The following is a 14,833-nucleotide window of genomic DNA, read 5'->3' as shown; positions in this document are numbered from 1 at the left end:
TCGCCGGCATCGGGATTGTCACTTGAGAGGCTGACAAGCTGCAGCCGCTTATCAGCACTCCCCTCCCCACACACACTCATCCCAGCCAATAAGTTTGCAGCACAAAGAGCGGCACCCGGTTTGCAGACGTCGAGCTGGAGATTCTGCTGGATGTCGTGAAGGAAAGGCAGGCCACCCTGTTCCCTGGGGTAGGAAGGAGGCTACCACCTATTCCGCACACCAGGCCTGGGTGCAGGTGGTAGAGGCCGTGAGCGCCATGGGGTCAGTCCCTGAGACGAAGGACAGCATCGGGCAACAAAGTTGGGCCCTGCTGGGTTGCAGTTTCCTGTGGCATGAACCCCCCCACACCACCCTATGTTTCATGTCTTGTGTTTTGCCGGGTTTCATGGCGACTAGGCAGTCATTTCTGGTGTCCCCCAACCCCAAGCAGATTCCAGCATCGAGGAGGCAAATGGCAGTGACGCAGACCCCAAATGCCAGACCGAGACATCCCGGTGCACCCATCTGTGGAACTACACTGAATTCCTGCCACAGCTGTCATTAACACCGTCCAAAATCCCAGAGACACCCAACTCAGTTGGACAAATTAGTGAAAAGGTTTTCTGGGGCACTATTTGGCACACACCATACACGTGCTGCAGTCCACCAAGTGGAGGTAGGAACTCCTGAGGGGGTGGATGGTCAGAGGCGGCCCGACCCTAAGGTCTAGCTGCCGTCCAGATGGGTCTCAGGCTTCTGGAAAGGGCTATCCTATCAATAATAGAGATGCAGGCACAAAGCCAGGGACTACAGCGACCATCCAGTGGCTGCAGGTGCAGTTGAAGTAGTCCAATCCGCAGGAAGAGGAAGCCGTGCCGACAATGCATGCCACTCCGGCCAAAACTAAATGGGCAGCATCCGCGATGGAGGCCTTGGGGGTGAAGGTATCATCCAGGGGTGAGGATGTCCATGGCCTGGGGCACTCTGTGCGGGCAGTGGCCGAGGCAATGGACAGGGTTGCCCTGTCACAGGCAGCTATGTACCATGGCCACCTGCACACTGCAGCGGTGCTCCAGGGATTGGCCCAGTCAAAATGTGTTGTGGCTGAGGGTGGGTTCGGCATTGCCCGGGCATGAAATGACCTGTGCCAGCCGTGGAGGGAGGTAGCATAGACACTGAGTGACATGGAACAGTCCCAGAAGGAGATGGCACAGTCCTGTGCTCCATGGCTGCGAGCATAGAGGAGGTATTTAGCCCCTTGGACACCCCCTGTCCCTGGCACATCTGATGGGCAGAACAGAGTGGCACCACACCAGTTGGGACACCCGAGCGACTGCCGGGCCAATCCCGGCCAAAGGGGACCATGTCACATGGTGGGATTCGCAGCAGGCCGCCTCTACTACTCATGGGGAACCACCGAGACATAGCGTTAGAGCCTGTCAGACCAGAAAGTTAATCATGAGTTAAGTTGGCACGGATCATAGAATCATAGAATTTACAGTGCAGAAGGAGGCCATTCGGCCCATCGAGTCTGCACCGGCTCTTGGAAAGAGCACCCTACCCAAGGTACACACCTCCACCTTATCCCCATAACCCAGTAACCCCACCCAACACTAAGGGCAATTTTGGACACTAAGAGCAATTTATCATGGCCAATCCACCTAACCTGCACATCTTTGGACTGTGGGAGGAAACCGGAGCACCCGGAGGAAACCCACGCACACATGGGGAGGATGTGCAGACTCCGCACAGACAGTGACCCAAGCTGGAATCGAACCTGGGACCCTGGAGCTGTGAAGCAATTGTGCTATCCACAATGCTACCGTGCTGCCCATAGATGCAGCACATAGGATTGTGTTAGGGGTTAGGGCACAGACTTGTCCATAAATGTTCACCCTTGCACAGACTTATCAATTTGCCTCGTCACTCTGTCAGAAGGATGTGAAGGATGGGCTGATTTGAGATGGGGGTTGGGGGGCGAGATGTGTGGTCGCTCACCGTCGCGGTACCCAGCCCAACCCCAACCCCTCAACTGCCCCCCACCACCACCCCAAGGGTTTGATGGGACCGTTTGATGGAATGGTCAGCTCGCAAGTAGGCCTGCTACTGTGGACAAGAATCAGATGTTGTCGAACGATGCAGATCACCAGAGTTTCTCACGGGGCGGGTCATCATCATCCTCCACCCCATGGACCAGACCCGCTGTTAGTGCCAACCCAGGGCCCATATCTGTGAGGCAGGTAGCAATCAATGGGGAGGTTGCACGGCGGACAGGGAGGGTAGACATGAGAGTGAGTGCTGGTTAGGGGTGTGGGTGAAACAGATTTGTATGCCTCCGGCCACGTCCCCATGTCAGTCAACCTGGAGGCGATTAGCGAGTCGGGCGCATACATTGTACGTCCTCCTGTGCCTGCCCGGGCCACACTCCCTGCCCATCCTGGCCCCCCTCTGTATCCTCCTCATCGAACGAGGCCTGGCGTACACCGCCTTCCTTCTCCAGCATGTCTCCCCTCTGCTGTGCGATGTTGTGGGGGATGTAGAGGTCACCAAGATGTGGGAGACTTGTGTTATTCTGGAGGACCCCTCCAGAGCGGCCTGGGCACCCGACGCACTGCTCGATTATGATGGCTTCATGGGCATCGTTGTAGCGGGTCTATGCTTTGGGCTGGTGTCTCCAGATAGGCGTCATGAACCATGACCGTAGCAGGTAGCCCCTGTCACCTAGCAGCCAATCCCTCACCCGCGTGTGTGCCTCAAAGTTGTCAGGAACCGTTGAGTGTGTCAGAATGAAGGTGTCATGCACACTGCCTGGGTATTGGATGCAGATCATTGTCACACACCAGCTGTTCGTTCAACGAGTGGTGGCCTGCCAGCGGGTGGCAGCTGGCTGTGGGTGGGGGGGGGCTTGGTGGGGTGGATGAAGGGGTCGGTATGTGGGGTGGGAGGGTCGGTGCATTCATATGGCCAGTGTCACCCTGCGCAGCCACGTTGCGCACCAAGATGGCTGCCTTACAGGCCGCGGCAATGGTGAGCTGTGCCTAGACACCGCCCCAGTCCCTTGCGGAGCACCCCAACGGCACAGCCCATCTGCTGGTCATCCTCCGCTACTTCCCCCAGCCTTGGCAGAGGGCCCCCCCTCACAGCCAGTCATGCCAGCGGCAGGTCCGGAAGCCCATGGTCGAGTTCCCCCCCTCTCCCTTGCTTCATTGTACGCCCTGATCAGCTGTGGCCACAGGTCCGCCCCAGACTTTTTATAGAACTTGACCGTCAAGCTCGGGGTCTTCCCTGCCTGCATCGCCATCATACTCTCGATCACCTCCCTCAACCCAATTGGGGCCCCCAGCCCCACCTCTACTTTGAGAAACTCCAGCCAATCCAGAAAGAGCTGCATCGCCTCTTCCCCCGGGACTCCGACTCATATAACCGTTTATAAAACGTCTTAAACACCCCATTCAGCTCCTCTGAGTCCATCGCTACCGTATCATCCCTCAGTCTACTAATCTCCCTCACTGCCTCTTGCTTTCTCAACTGATAGGCCAACATCATGCTCGCCTCCTCCTTGTACTCATAAACTGGCTCTCCGTAACCGCCTTCCCCATGGAAACTAGCTTAAACTCCATCTGGAGCTCCTGCCTCTCCTTCAATAGTCCTGCCTCCAGTGCCTCCGAGCATCTCCTGCCCACCCTCAAGATCTCGTCCACCAGTCTTGCCCTCTCTATTCGTTCCGTTTTCTCCTCATGCGCCAAATTGATATAAACTCCCCCCTAACCACTGCCTTGAGTGCCTCCCACAGGATGGTAGCCGTGACCTCCCCCGTATCATTTCACTCCACGTAACCCCGAATGGCAGTTCGCACATCTCAGCCGCCAACAACCCCACATCCAGCCTTCATTGCAGGCGCTGCCCGCCCCTTCCCAGGCCATGCGCCGATCCACCCAATGCAGCGAGTGGTCAGAAGCCACAATTGGCGAATACTCGCAAGTCGACCCCTGCCCCCAATTGCGTCGTATCTAGCCCAAAAAATAAATCCGATAGTACACCCGGGTATGAAAACTCATTTGCTCTGGGCCTCCCATACCTCCACGGGTCCCCACCCTACCTCCATGAGCTCCATAAACCCCCTCAGCTCCTTTGCCAGTGCTGACACCCACAACGACTTGGGACTCGACTGTTCGAAGCTCAGATTCATAACCTATTTAAAATCCCCCTTCCCGCCATAATCAGCCAATGCGAGTCCAAGTCAGGAATCTTCCCAAAAACAGCCTCCTAAAATCCATGCTATTGCAATTTGGGGCACAGACGTTTACCAGAACCACCAGCAATCCCTCCAACGACCCCCCAACCCCCACCTTGCTGGCCCGGGATTGGCCACAATACTTCCCACCTCGAACGCTACCCGCTTGTTAACCAACACTGCTCCCCCTAGTCTTTATATCCATCCCCAAATGGGACACCTGCCCCACGGACACCATCGATAACACACGAGGCGAGACGTAGAGAACTCAATCGAGGCTTTATTGAGCAGACTTGTTCCCCAGCAACTCAGTTACAGAATGCGGCTGCTGGGAGAAACCGGGTTCTTATACCCCGCCTTTCTGGGTGGAGCCCAGTCGGCGGCAGATCCAATCAGGACCCAGTATCTGTCCACCAATAGCCCCTCGACATCATGGTGTACCGTATTACCCCTAATACATACCACCACACCCACCCATCCCTTTCTCGGCCTAGTCTGGTCCCCTATCTTCAGGTGCGTCTCCTGCAAAAAAGCCAGGTCCGCCTTCAAAGTCCTCAAGTGCGTGAACACACGCGACCATTTAATCGGCCCATTGAACCCCCTCATGTTCCACGTGACCAGCCTGGTAGGGGTGCTCCCAGCCACCTTCCCCTGCCGATTAGCCATGCCCTTTCTTGCGCCACTGGTCCACGTCACGCGATCCACCAGGCCCACCCTTGGATGTCCACCATCATCGACCTCTTTGAAACTGCGATACACCAACCACACCCATGTCAGCACCCTTCCCCCACCCGCAAACAAAAAAACAACTCGCTCCCCCGTGCCTTCCTCCTGGCAACCCCTTCACTTCCCTCCCATTAACTAGTCTGCCCAGCTAGCATGGTAGCCCTCGCCCAAGGCCTTCCATCATCCTACCTCCCTCCAATTCTCCTCCCCACCCAACCAGCCCAACCATCCATATCTAAAGAGAAACAAAAGGCACATTCACCATCGTTGCTCCCCCATCAAAACCTGCCCCAAAACAATCACCACCAAACACTTTAACAAGCAACCAAATACTCCTACAAAGTTCATGTCCTCACACTGCCCCCAGTTCATTGCCCCTCATAAATTTCATCGCCTCCTCTGGCATGTCGAAATACCACTCTTGCTTCTGGAAAGTCACCCAGAGGCGGATTGGGTACAGTACCATGAACTTCACCCCCTTTTTAAAGAGGGCAACCGACATCAGGTCAAACCCAGTCCTCTTTGTTTTGTTATGCTCTTGACGTAGCATAAGCTGCTTCCTTGATGTATACTCTGACAAAGGAAGGTTCAGACTTGGAGATAGCTTTAATACATTTATTAAACTATTAACAATTCTCCTACTTGGTTTCGACTCTCCTGTTAATCCTGCTATAGCTACTCAGACTAACTAACCAGTCTGCTACAATCCACGTGGTGGGTGTGATGTGTTTCAATCAACCCTGTCTGTACTCACTAAGTGTCTCCACTGGAAAGAGAAAGATCATGTGTGCTGTGTCCTTAAAAATGGGTAACCGCCTTGTGGTAGTGTCACCTGTGTGTGTGTCTTGACTGCCCATTGGTCGTGTCCTATCTTACTGACCTATTGGTTGAATGTCTGTGTGTCATGATGTCTCTGGTGCTCCCTCTAGTGTTTATCTAGTCTTAATGTATTTGCATTAACCCCTTGTGTATTTACAGTGATGCATATAACCACTCCTCTTCATCAGATCTGCACCTAAGTCCTGGTACACCCGCAACTCGTTTCCTTCCCATATTCATTTCCTGGTCTACCTCTTGCATCAAAGGGTCTTCTTGTCCAGAAAACGGTGCAACCGCACCACCATCATTCTTGACGGCTCGCCTGTCTGCAGCCACCTCCTCAGCGCTCTATGCGCCTGCTCCACCTCCAGAGGCCAATCAAAGGTCCCCCCCCTCCGTCAACTTCTCCAACACCTTTGCCCCATCCACTGCGGCCACCGCACGTTCAATGCCTTCAGGCATCCTGAAAATTCTTAGGTTTTTCCTTCCAGAGCGATTCTCCAAATCTTCCACCTTCTCCCTCAAGTTTTTCTGGCACTCCCGCATCACTCCTATCTCAGCCACCAATGAGGCCATCTGTACCTTGTGCTCCCCCACTGCCTCCTCCACATCCTGATCGCCAGATCCTGGTACTACAGTCTCTGCTCCCACCCGCTGAATCGCAGACCTCAGCGATTCCACCACCTTGGCTAGGTCTTCCAGGGCCTCATTCCTCTACTGCCAAAATTTATCATTTCAGAACTCCACCAACTGCTCCATCAACCACTGAGTAGGCAGCGCAGCCCTCCTGGCCCTCCGCCATATTTCCTTGTGGTGCACCACAAAATCTCTCCTGCTCCAACAGCACTTTCTTTCTCGTGGCGCTCTTCACCTGCGTATCTCTTTCCCCAGGCACTCCTGTACCCTCTGCCCTCTAATACCTTGCCCTTCGGGCAGCGAAAAGACAAAATAAATCTTGCTGGAGAGGGAGCCACCAAATGTGCGACCACTCACTCCATGGCTGCCACCGGACGTCTCTGTTCTCGATTTTTGAAACCACAAGTGAAACTCGCCGTCGGTAATGCCTCCTGGCGGTGGCATAGCATCACGGAGGTCGCGAAGAATACTGGATCGAACCCATCAATGATATGCCAACGACATTTACTGTATGTGCGAGGTGGAATGCATTGATGCCGCTGTCGAGAAGTGGCATTCTGTTGGGCGCCTGGCACTGGCCACGATTTTCGGCTCACGAGCGATTCTCCACCCAATAGCATTTCCCGATTTTGGTATCGTTGGACCGAGAATTCCGCCCCACATGGGCAATAAACTCACCATCCTGACATTGCAGGCGCAATTTTCCGGCCTTGCGGGAGAGAAATGACGGGAGAGGCCAAAAACGAGAACCGTGCCACGCGCCAAACAGTTTGTGATGCAACCAGCCCCCTCCCGTAGGCGAAATTGGGATCTTGCTGTAGCGTGCTGAGAAACCAATTATCACCACTTAAGCCCTACTTCCATACAATTATCGGGAGTCACCCTTATCCAACACCCTCCTGTGATTCATCGGCCTCCCCAGCAAGTGGTCATGCTGGTGCCGATTAGTAGTCCTTTTTAAAAACGTGACCCTGGCAGAAGAGCTCCTGTGGGGAGCCGAGACGGTGTGTATCCATCTTTGCTCAGAGGCAATGAGTCTGGGGGCGCTGGGCTTGCCGCTCCAGTGCTCGGTGGGGGGGCTGGGGGTCATCGGGTGAGGGGAGAAACCCTGACTTAGGGTGGTGGACTTCCCGCAGGGATGGACCGCCATGGGAGGGTGTGACTTGGGGGGTGGGGGAGGAGGACGACACCCAGTCATCGCATCTCTTAACCATGCCTCAGGATCTTGCCAGGGCTCAGGCGGGACCTGTGCAGAATCTCACAGGCCACAGCCCACAGGTGTATCCGACATGTCACAGATGCCCTGTTTGCTCGGTGGGAAAACTACATCAACTTCGACATGAACCAAGCCCAACAGGATGCCCGGGCAGCAGGATTTGCTGCCATTGCCAGGACACCCCAAGTCGAGGGGGTAGTGGATGGTGCGCATATTTCTCTGCGCTCACTTGCCTATCTGGGAGCGTCCTATGTTAACAGAAAGGGGTTCCACTCCCTGAACACACAGCTTTTGTGCAACCACCACATGAAGATCATGCATGTGTGTGCACGCTTCCCAGGGAGTGTGCACGCTAGTTACATCGAAGATCATCCCGGCCCTCTTCGACGACCACTCCAGGATGTGTGGCTGGGGGATAAGGGGTAGCTGCTGAGGACCTGGCTAATGACGCCAATATGGAGGCTGGAGACCAAAGCGGAGACCCAGTACAATGAGGCTGTAGTGATATCATAGTTGTGTTGTAATTCACTGACTGAATCTCATACATAAATGAATGTTGGAGTCAGGTGACCTCAGACTGACGAGGGAGCTGGGAGAGAGATAGTGGTTTGTGCATGTTAATACTGTTATTCATGTGTTTTGTATATATTTGACCCATAGTTAATGTTAATAAATCGTTTATAGCTTTAGCTACAAGTGTTCTTGTAATATAAAATAGGCCATCCAACAAGAACATTACAGAGGCCCATGCGGTCACCCGGACTGTGATTGAGCTGTGGATCGGGCTCCTCGAGATGCGGTTCCGAAGCTTTGACTGCTCCAGTGGTGCACTCCAATACATACCCCCAGAGGGTCGCATTCTTTGTGGAGGCTGCTGCGCCCTTCAGAACCTCGTGCAGCAGCAGGGAGATGAGATGGAGGTTGGTGATGAGGAACATGTGGCCACCTCCGAGTACGAGGGTGATGAGGTGATGCTGGACCAGCAGGGGCTGGAGGATGAGCCCAGGAACCAACTGGAGGACCATCCAAGGATAAGCGGCAGCAGCGAGTGTCTAGCAAGCCCAGAGGGCTATGGGAGCCCTCATACCCGCCCGATTTAGGCTGGGACCCAGCTGTGGCCTGGGATCCAGCAGACGTCTGACTGCTGCCTCGCCTGGGGGTTTCTGCCTCCACCTGATGTACAGCAGCAGCTGTGTGGCGCTCACCAGAGTGTGCCCCAAAAGCCTGACCACTAATATTCCCCACTGAGGTGTGTGTATCTGTGCTGGTGGAGTGTGTGGATGACAGATGTGGCGTTTCGATCACGGCATCCTCAAAGCTCTCGGAGGTAGTCTCCTGGGAGGCTGGATGGGCTGGCGCCATCGGTTGTAGGACCTGCAGGAGAACAGACATGTAGTCAGTGGGAGGGTTGGGTCAGTCAGTAAGGCAATAACAACTCACGTGACAGGTCCACCAGATGGGGCCTGATGTTTCCTCACCTTAGCAGCTTCCGCCTACCTCCGAGTCGGTGACCGCCCTGTCCACAGCCACCCCTGTCATCTCAAGGATCGGTTCCTCAAAGGTGGTGAGGATTCTTGAGTCTGGCACCACCCAGCCAATCTGGGCCCTCGCCCAGAGGTTTTGCGAGAGTTTTTCCTGAGGAGACACAGAGAGGGCATCATTAGCCACACATGTGGTTCACAGTGGTGGGAGGGTGGATGTGAAGGGAGGGTTGGGAGGGGGGATGAATGGAGCGAGGAGTGAAGGGAGGGTTCAAAGCCGCATGGTGAGTTGTCAGGGGAAGATTGTCTACTCACTCGTGCTGCACGGTCTAGGTTGTTGACCTTTTTCAGGACTGGAAGCCAGTCCTCCTGGTCATATTCCTGGAGCTTCCAACTGCCTCCACCTCGTCCCAGGCAGCACTGGCTGCCCTGTGACTCATCCTCCGGGAATCTCAGGGGACAGGACATCTCTCCTGGCCTCTTTTGCGACTCAAAGCCACCTTAGGCCTGCATCGACTAATCTTGGTGCGGGTCTCCTTGGTGCCATTGTCGCAAGCTGAGGGGTTGGTTGAGCAAGTGCTGTTTAAGTGCTGCTCTATCTTGTAAGCGGGGGGCTGGCAAGCACGGTGTTGGCAAATCAGCCGGCAAGCCTTCATTTGCGGCGAAAATCCCATGAGGCCTCTTTAAGTGGACATATTAACGTTGAATAGTGTTGCTGGCCTCGCTGGGCCTGGTTCCAGCTCGCTACCACACTTAGAAATCTTTCCGGTGAATCGCACCTTGAATTGTTTGGTAGAGAGGCTGTTCTTTATGAGTCCTCTACCACTGATTATAGTACCAGTCCATTCTAGTGGAGGGTATTCTAGAAATCCACCGATGGCAGAGCTGGCGGATTGGCTAATCTTATTTTTATGGAACTTGTGTTGGTGAACATTACTGATTCAGTGCCTGGATGTATTAACAATCCGAATCATCTTACATTTCCAGATTACAGACAAGTTTAAAGACATTGCCGCTCATTTTTCCAAAGGTGAATGGGCAGAATTAAGTGAATGGGAAAAGACCCGTTATAAGAACGTGAAGCGAAACTATGAGGCCATGCTTGCAATAGGTCTGTACAAAATCAATGTTTTTTTCCCTTTCCACATTTCTCACTTTTCCTGAAAACTTACATATCCACTGGCACGGTATTCATCTAATATTACAGCCAAGTGGATAATCGCCGAAGAGATCTGAGATTTTCATTGGGGTTCTCCATTTCACCACTGCTGACACACATCAGGAACGTATACTGAGGAATTAATCATCATCGGCCTGTGAGTGCCTGAATGTTAATTAATGGCTGTGAAATAACTGGCTGAAGTTCCCAACGTGCCTTCCTCCTGTGCATTAGGAATGATGCAGTGAAAAATCTTGAGTGTTAGCAGTAATGTGATGTGGGAGATGGTGAAGAAGATGCTTGCTCGTCTGACGAGCAAATTGGATGAAATCTGGAATTAAATTTAATGATAACCATTAAACCATTGTTTTTTTAAAAAATGACCCCTATTGGATCACTAATGTTCTTTTGGGGGAACAAATCTGCCACCTGCCTGCCTGCGACTCCAGACGTGCAGCAATGTGTTTGACTCTGAACTGTCCCCTGAAATGGCCTAGAGCGGTGTTTTTCAATCTTTTTTTCGAGCGACCCACGTTTACAGAATGGCCGACTATCGCGACCCACATCACATTCACAAAAGATTCTCCATAATTACTGTTAAAACGTCACACTCGTTGTTGGCACTTCTGAATGTTTATTGAATGTAAATTTGTAAATTGTAATACACTGTAATGCAGTGAGAATTTACCTCGAGAGAAAACGGCAAACATGGTCAGGCGATATTTGGGAATCCTGTTGTTGACCCTTCTACACCATCCGACGGCCCATCCGTGGGTTGCGATCCCATTTTTGAAAATCGCTAGCCGAGATTGCCATTCAATTTAATTAGAGATGGGCAATGAATGTTGGCCCAGCCGGTCATGTCCAGTGATAATTTTTAAAAAAAGTAAAGAGAACAGTGCTATTCTATTTCACTTGATGTTGAGATGAGTGGAATTGGATGAAAAATAGTGTTTGAAGCTTTCCTCCCTCCCTCCTTATGATAGATGCTGGCTGATCTGGGGGTTGTTTGCAGCATTTCCTGTTCTGATTTCAAATTCTGTTTGTTAATTTTCCCCCAACGTACTCTTCCTATTGTATCAGTGTGTCTTTCCCCAACGCTGCGCGCTAAGCCACTAAACCTAACTCAGGAATAAAAATTATGTTTTGGAATAATGGAGATGAACTGTGCATCTCAGATGTCATTATTACCCTGCCTTTCCCTTGGACCTGCGAGTGACCACCAGCTGTCACAGATCTAAAACTTCTTTCTTTTGACTCTACAATTTTTGCAGGATTGAATGTACCAAAGCCAGCATTCATGTCAAGACATGGCAGGAGGCATCAACCCCGTGTGGATGAATCTAGTGATTCAGATGAAGATTGGGCACCGAAACGTCTTGTGAAAAATCCACCACGTAAATTGAATATCTTTCCTTCATTAAAATATTTAAAGCACTTTTTGATGAGGGCAGCATGGTAGCACAGTGGGTAACACTGTTGCTTCACACTCCAGGATGCCCAGTTCGATTCCCGGCTTGGGTCACTGTCGGTGTGGAGTCTGCATGTTCTCCCCGTGTCTGCGTGTGTTTTCGCCGGGTGCTCTGGTTTCCTCCCATGATCCCGAAAGATGTGCTGTTCGGTAATCTGGACATTCTGATTTCTCCCTCTGTTTACCCGAACAGGCGCCGGCATGTGGCAACTTGGGGCTTTTCACAGTAACTTCATTGCATGTTGATGTATGCCGACTTGTGACAATAAAGATTATTTTTAAAAAAATAACCCTGATTACCTTTGTGTTTTGGAGAGTTGGAAGATAAGGAAATTGAATGATATTTGTCTTAACTTCTCTTTATAACTCTTTCACTTTCATTCAGCGTCAGTTGATTGTCTTTGTGTCTTCATGTGATTTTAAATAAATAAATTTCAAGTACCCAATTATTTTTTTTAAATTAAGGGGCAATTTAGTGTGGCCAATCCACCGAGCCTGCATATCTTTGAGTTGTGGGGGCGAAACACACGCAAACAAGGGGAGAATGTGTAAACTCCACATGGATCTGTCTTCATGTGAATTGAACATCATTTCCCAGAGTGGGACTGGAGCTCTGGACCATTCGATAAATGCCTGATGCTAACTTATGTGTATATTCTTTTGCTGAGACAAAAGAATCAATATATTCAGCAAAAAACAGAAAATGAGAAGATGTGATATACTCTGATGGGGATTGTAACTGGAAAACAACATAAAAGAAACTTAAATAACTAAACCAAAATATAATTTCCAGGGGTGATGATACACCCCAGCCCCCGAGGCATCCACCGATCCCTGAAGGCCTGGAAAATCCTTATGAATATGTAGACATATAAAACTAATGTCGACTTTATTTTTCTAATTTTTAGTAGCATTTATGTTTTGATTTTATTTTGAACTACAAAATGCCATTTTTGGAATTGCCTTCCTGCTCAAATATGAAAAGCTGAAATATGAGACAACAGAAATCTAAAACATCATTGTCATTATTTTCAAGAGATGAGAAACTTAAAGCCACCTTTAAAGAATGAAGATACCAAGAAGCCAAAGAAAGACAGTATCAAAAAGGTAATTGAGTGTGGACAGAAATTCTTACAAACCAAATATATCAAATGGAAACAGACTGCTCGATATTCACTCAACAGGCCTGTCAGCATCTGAAAGATATAGAGCTGCAGGGTCCCACCCGTAACGTTAACCAGCCTTTCTCCTTCAGACTGAAATTTACCTCTCCGTATTTTCAGCGTTCACGGCCTTCATTTTTAAAATATTAGTTCAGGGGGAATGATCGGCTAGCCCATCCATAATTGTCTTTGAGAGGGAGGTGGTGTGCTCCCTTATTGGACTGCTGCTGTCCATGTGATGTAGGTTCACCCACACTGCTGTTAGGGAGGGAGTACCTGGACCCCGTGGTTTTTCCTGGGTTATCAGATGATGGCTATTGTGTCTGTGATGTTGCTTCCTGCAGTGCTCATGCACAGTGTCCAACCATCAAGGTCTGATTGGGATGCCATGCAATTGCCTCCAGATGCTACATGGCATGCCTCCCCACGGGAATCTCCTTTGGAGTTAGTGTTTCATTTTATATCTGTTACTTGTCTGCTTAGAATCCCTGGGAACTTGATTGTATTTTTATTTAGACTCCTGACCTGCATTTTGTCATATTTGAATTTCATGACCTGGGCGTGATTTAATGGCCACGTTGTGCTTGAGCGAGAGCGCAGTGAGGTCATTAGATCATGGGAGAGGCCAAAATCTAGAACCACATGGGCACCGATCGGTTTGCGATCTATCCGGCCTGCTCCCGTTGACAAAATCAGGATCCCACCGTGGCGTGGCGAGAAACCAATAATCAAAACTTAAGGCCAATCTCCATACAATTAATGTGAATGACTCCTATCTGACGGCCCCCGTGACCTAACCGCCTCCACAGCAAGCGGTCACGCGGGCGCTGATTAATACACCTTTTTAAAAATGTGAAGCTGGCGGAATGGCTGGTGCGAGGTGGCGAGAAAACACCTTCACTCCTGGACCATGAGCCTGAGGGCACTGGTGTTGCTTCCTGTTGCTGGGGTTGGCAGATATGATTGGGGTGGGCCGCCACCATTAGAGTGGATCGCCCCTCGGTGGGGTGGGGAGGGGGGTGGGTGTCTCAGCGCCAGTGGGTCCTCCATGCCACCCCCTGGATTGTGTGTGCCTGTTACATGGACAACCCCAGGCCCTGCCTGTCTGTCTCACTGACCACCCATAGCTCCCACTGACCGTGGAGCAGTCTGGCCATGTGGTTGAAGGCCACTGCTAATAGGAACTTGGCAATTGTAGTTAGGTGTGCACGTTAAAACTTCCAAGTGCCAGAGGTGTCATATGTCTTGGGTGTAACTTGTTTAATGCTGTCCATATTGTGTTCTTTTGTTGCTAATTTTAGGATGGTTGGTGTAATGTTCATAAAGACCACGAATAGCTTTTAAATTGAACAAAGCTATAGATTTATTCACACTACTTTATTAGATTCAACACTTCTGTATGATACCCAGTTGGTAATAAACATATAATCTACACGCATCTACTACTAATCTCTACACTGTTACATTAACTAGGACCTGCTTTCACTCACACTATCCGTCAGTCTGTCCTCTCGCTTTCTCTTCAACCTCTCACCCATAACTATCAATGCCTTTTATAGTTCTACATCTAGCTCCCTCTAATGGTTGATTTGGACATAACATTAACCCTTACAGTTCTTTACATTTATGATAACGTCACACATATGTGTCCCCAATTGCCCCTAGCCCTGATGGTGCCATCCCACCTTCCCCACCCCTGCCTACACCTTCCCCACCTCTTTCACCCTTTACCCCCTCACCCTTTTCCAGGGCCCTCTCAGTGATCCTCGACCTGTTTAGCCTTCCATGCTCTACCGTTGCGTCTAGGTGTGTCCCCAGGATGCACATCAGAGTTGAAGGCAGCCTTCTGTCTACCGCGTCCTGTAACCTACCGTTGGGGGCCCTAGGGTCGGTTTCGGCCCCGCTGGGATGAGCGTCGGGAAGCTCGTGACAGTTCCTGCTCGCTACCA

At 51.0% G+C, this 14,833-nt stretch overlaps 1 protein-coding gene across 1 annotated transcript in view; it reads left to right on the top strand.

Moving 5' to 3' along the window:
* LOC140387083 (histone-lysine N-methyltransferase PRDM7-like) overlaps positions 1 to 14,833 on the top strand; it is a 50,497-nt gene that overhangs the window by 1,553 nt on the left and 34,111 nt on the right. The window contains exons 2-4 of the mRNA XM_072470092.1: positions 10,079 to 10,202; positions 11,525 to 11,647; positions 12,758 to 12,828. Of these exons, the coding sequence (XP_072326193.1) occupies positions 10,079 to 10,202; positions 11,525 to 11,647; positions 12,758 to 12,828 (318 nt within the window). The remainder of the gene's footprint in view (positions 1 to 10,078; positions 10,203 to 11,524; positions 11,648 to 12,757; positions 12,829 to 14,833) is intronic.

This window comes from Scyliorhinus torazame, chromosome 12, assembly GCF_047496885.1.
Source record: "Scyliorhinus torazame isolate Kashiwa2021f chromosome 12, sScyTor2.1, whole genome shotgun sequence".
Lineage (NCBI taxonomy): Eukaryota > Metazoa > Chordata > Chondrichthyes > Carcharhiniformes > Scyliorhinidae > Scyliorhinus > Scyliorhinus torazame.
This window is presented reverse-complemented; position numbering and strand designations above follow the sequence as displayed.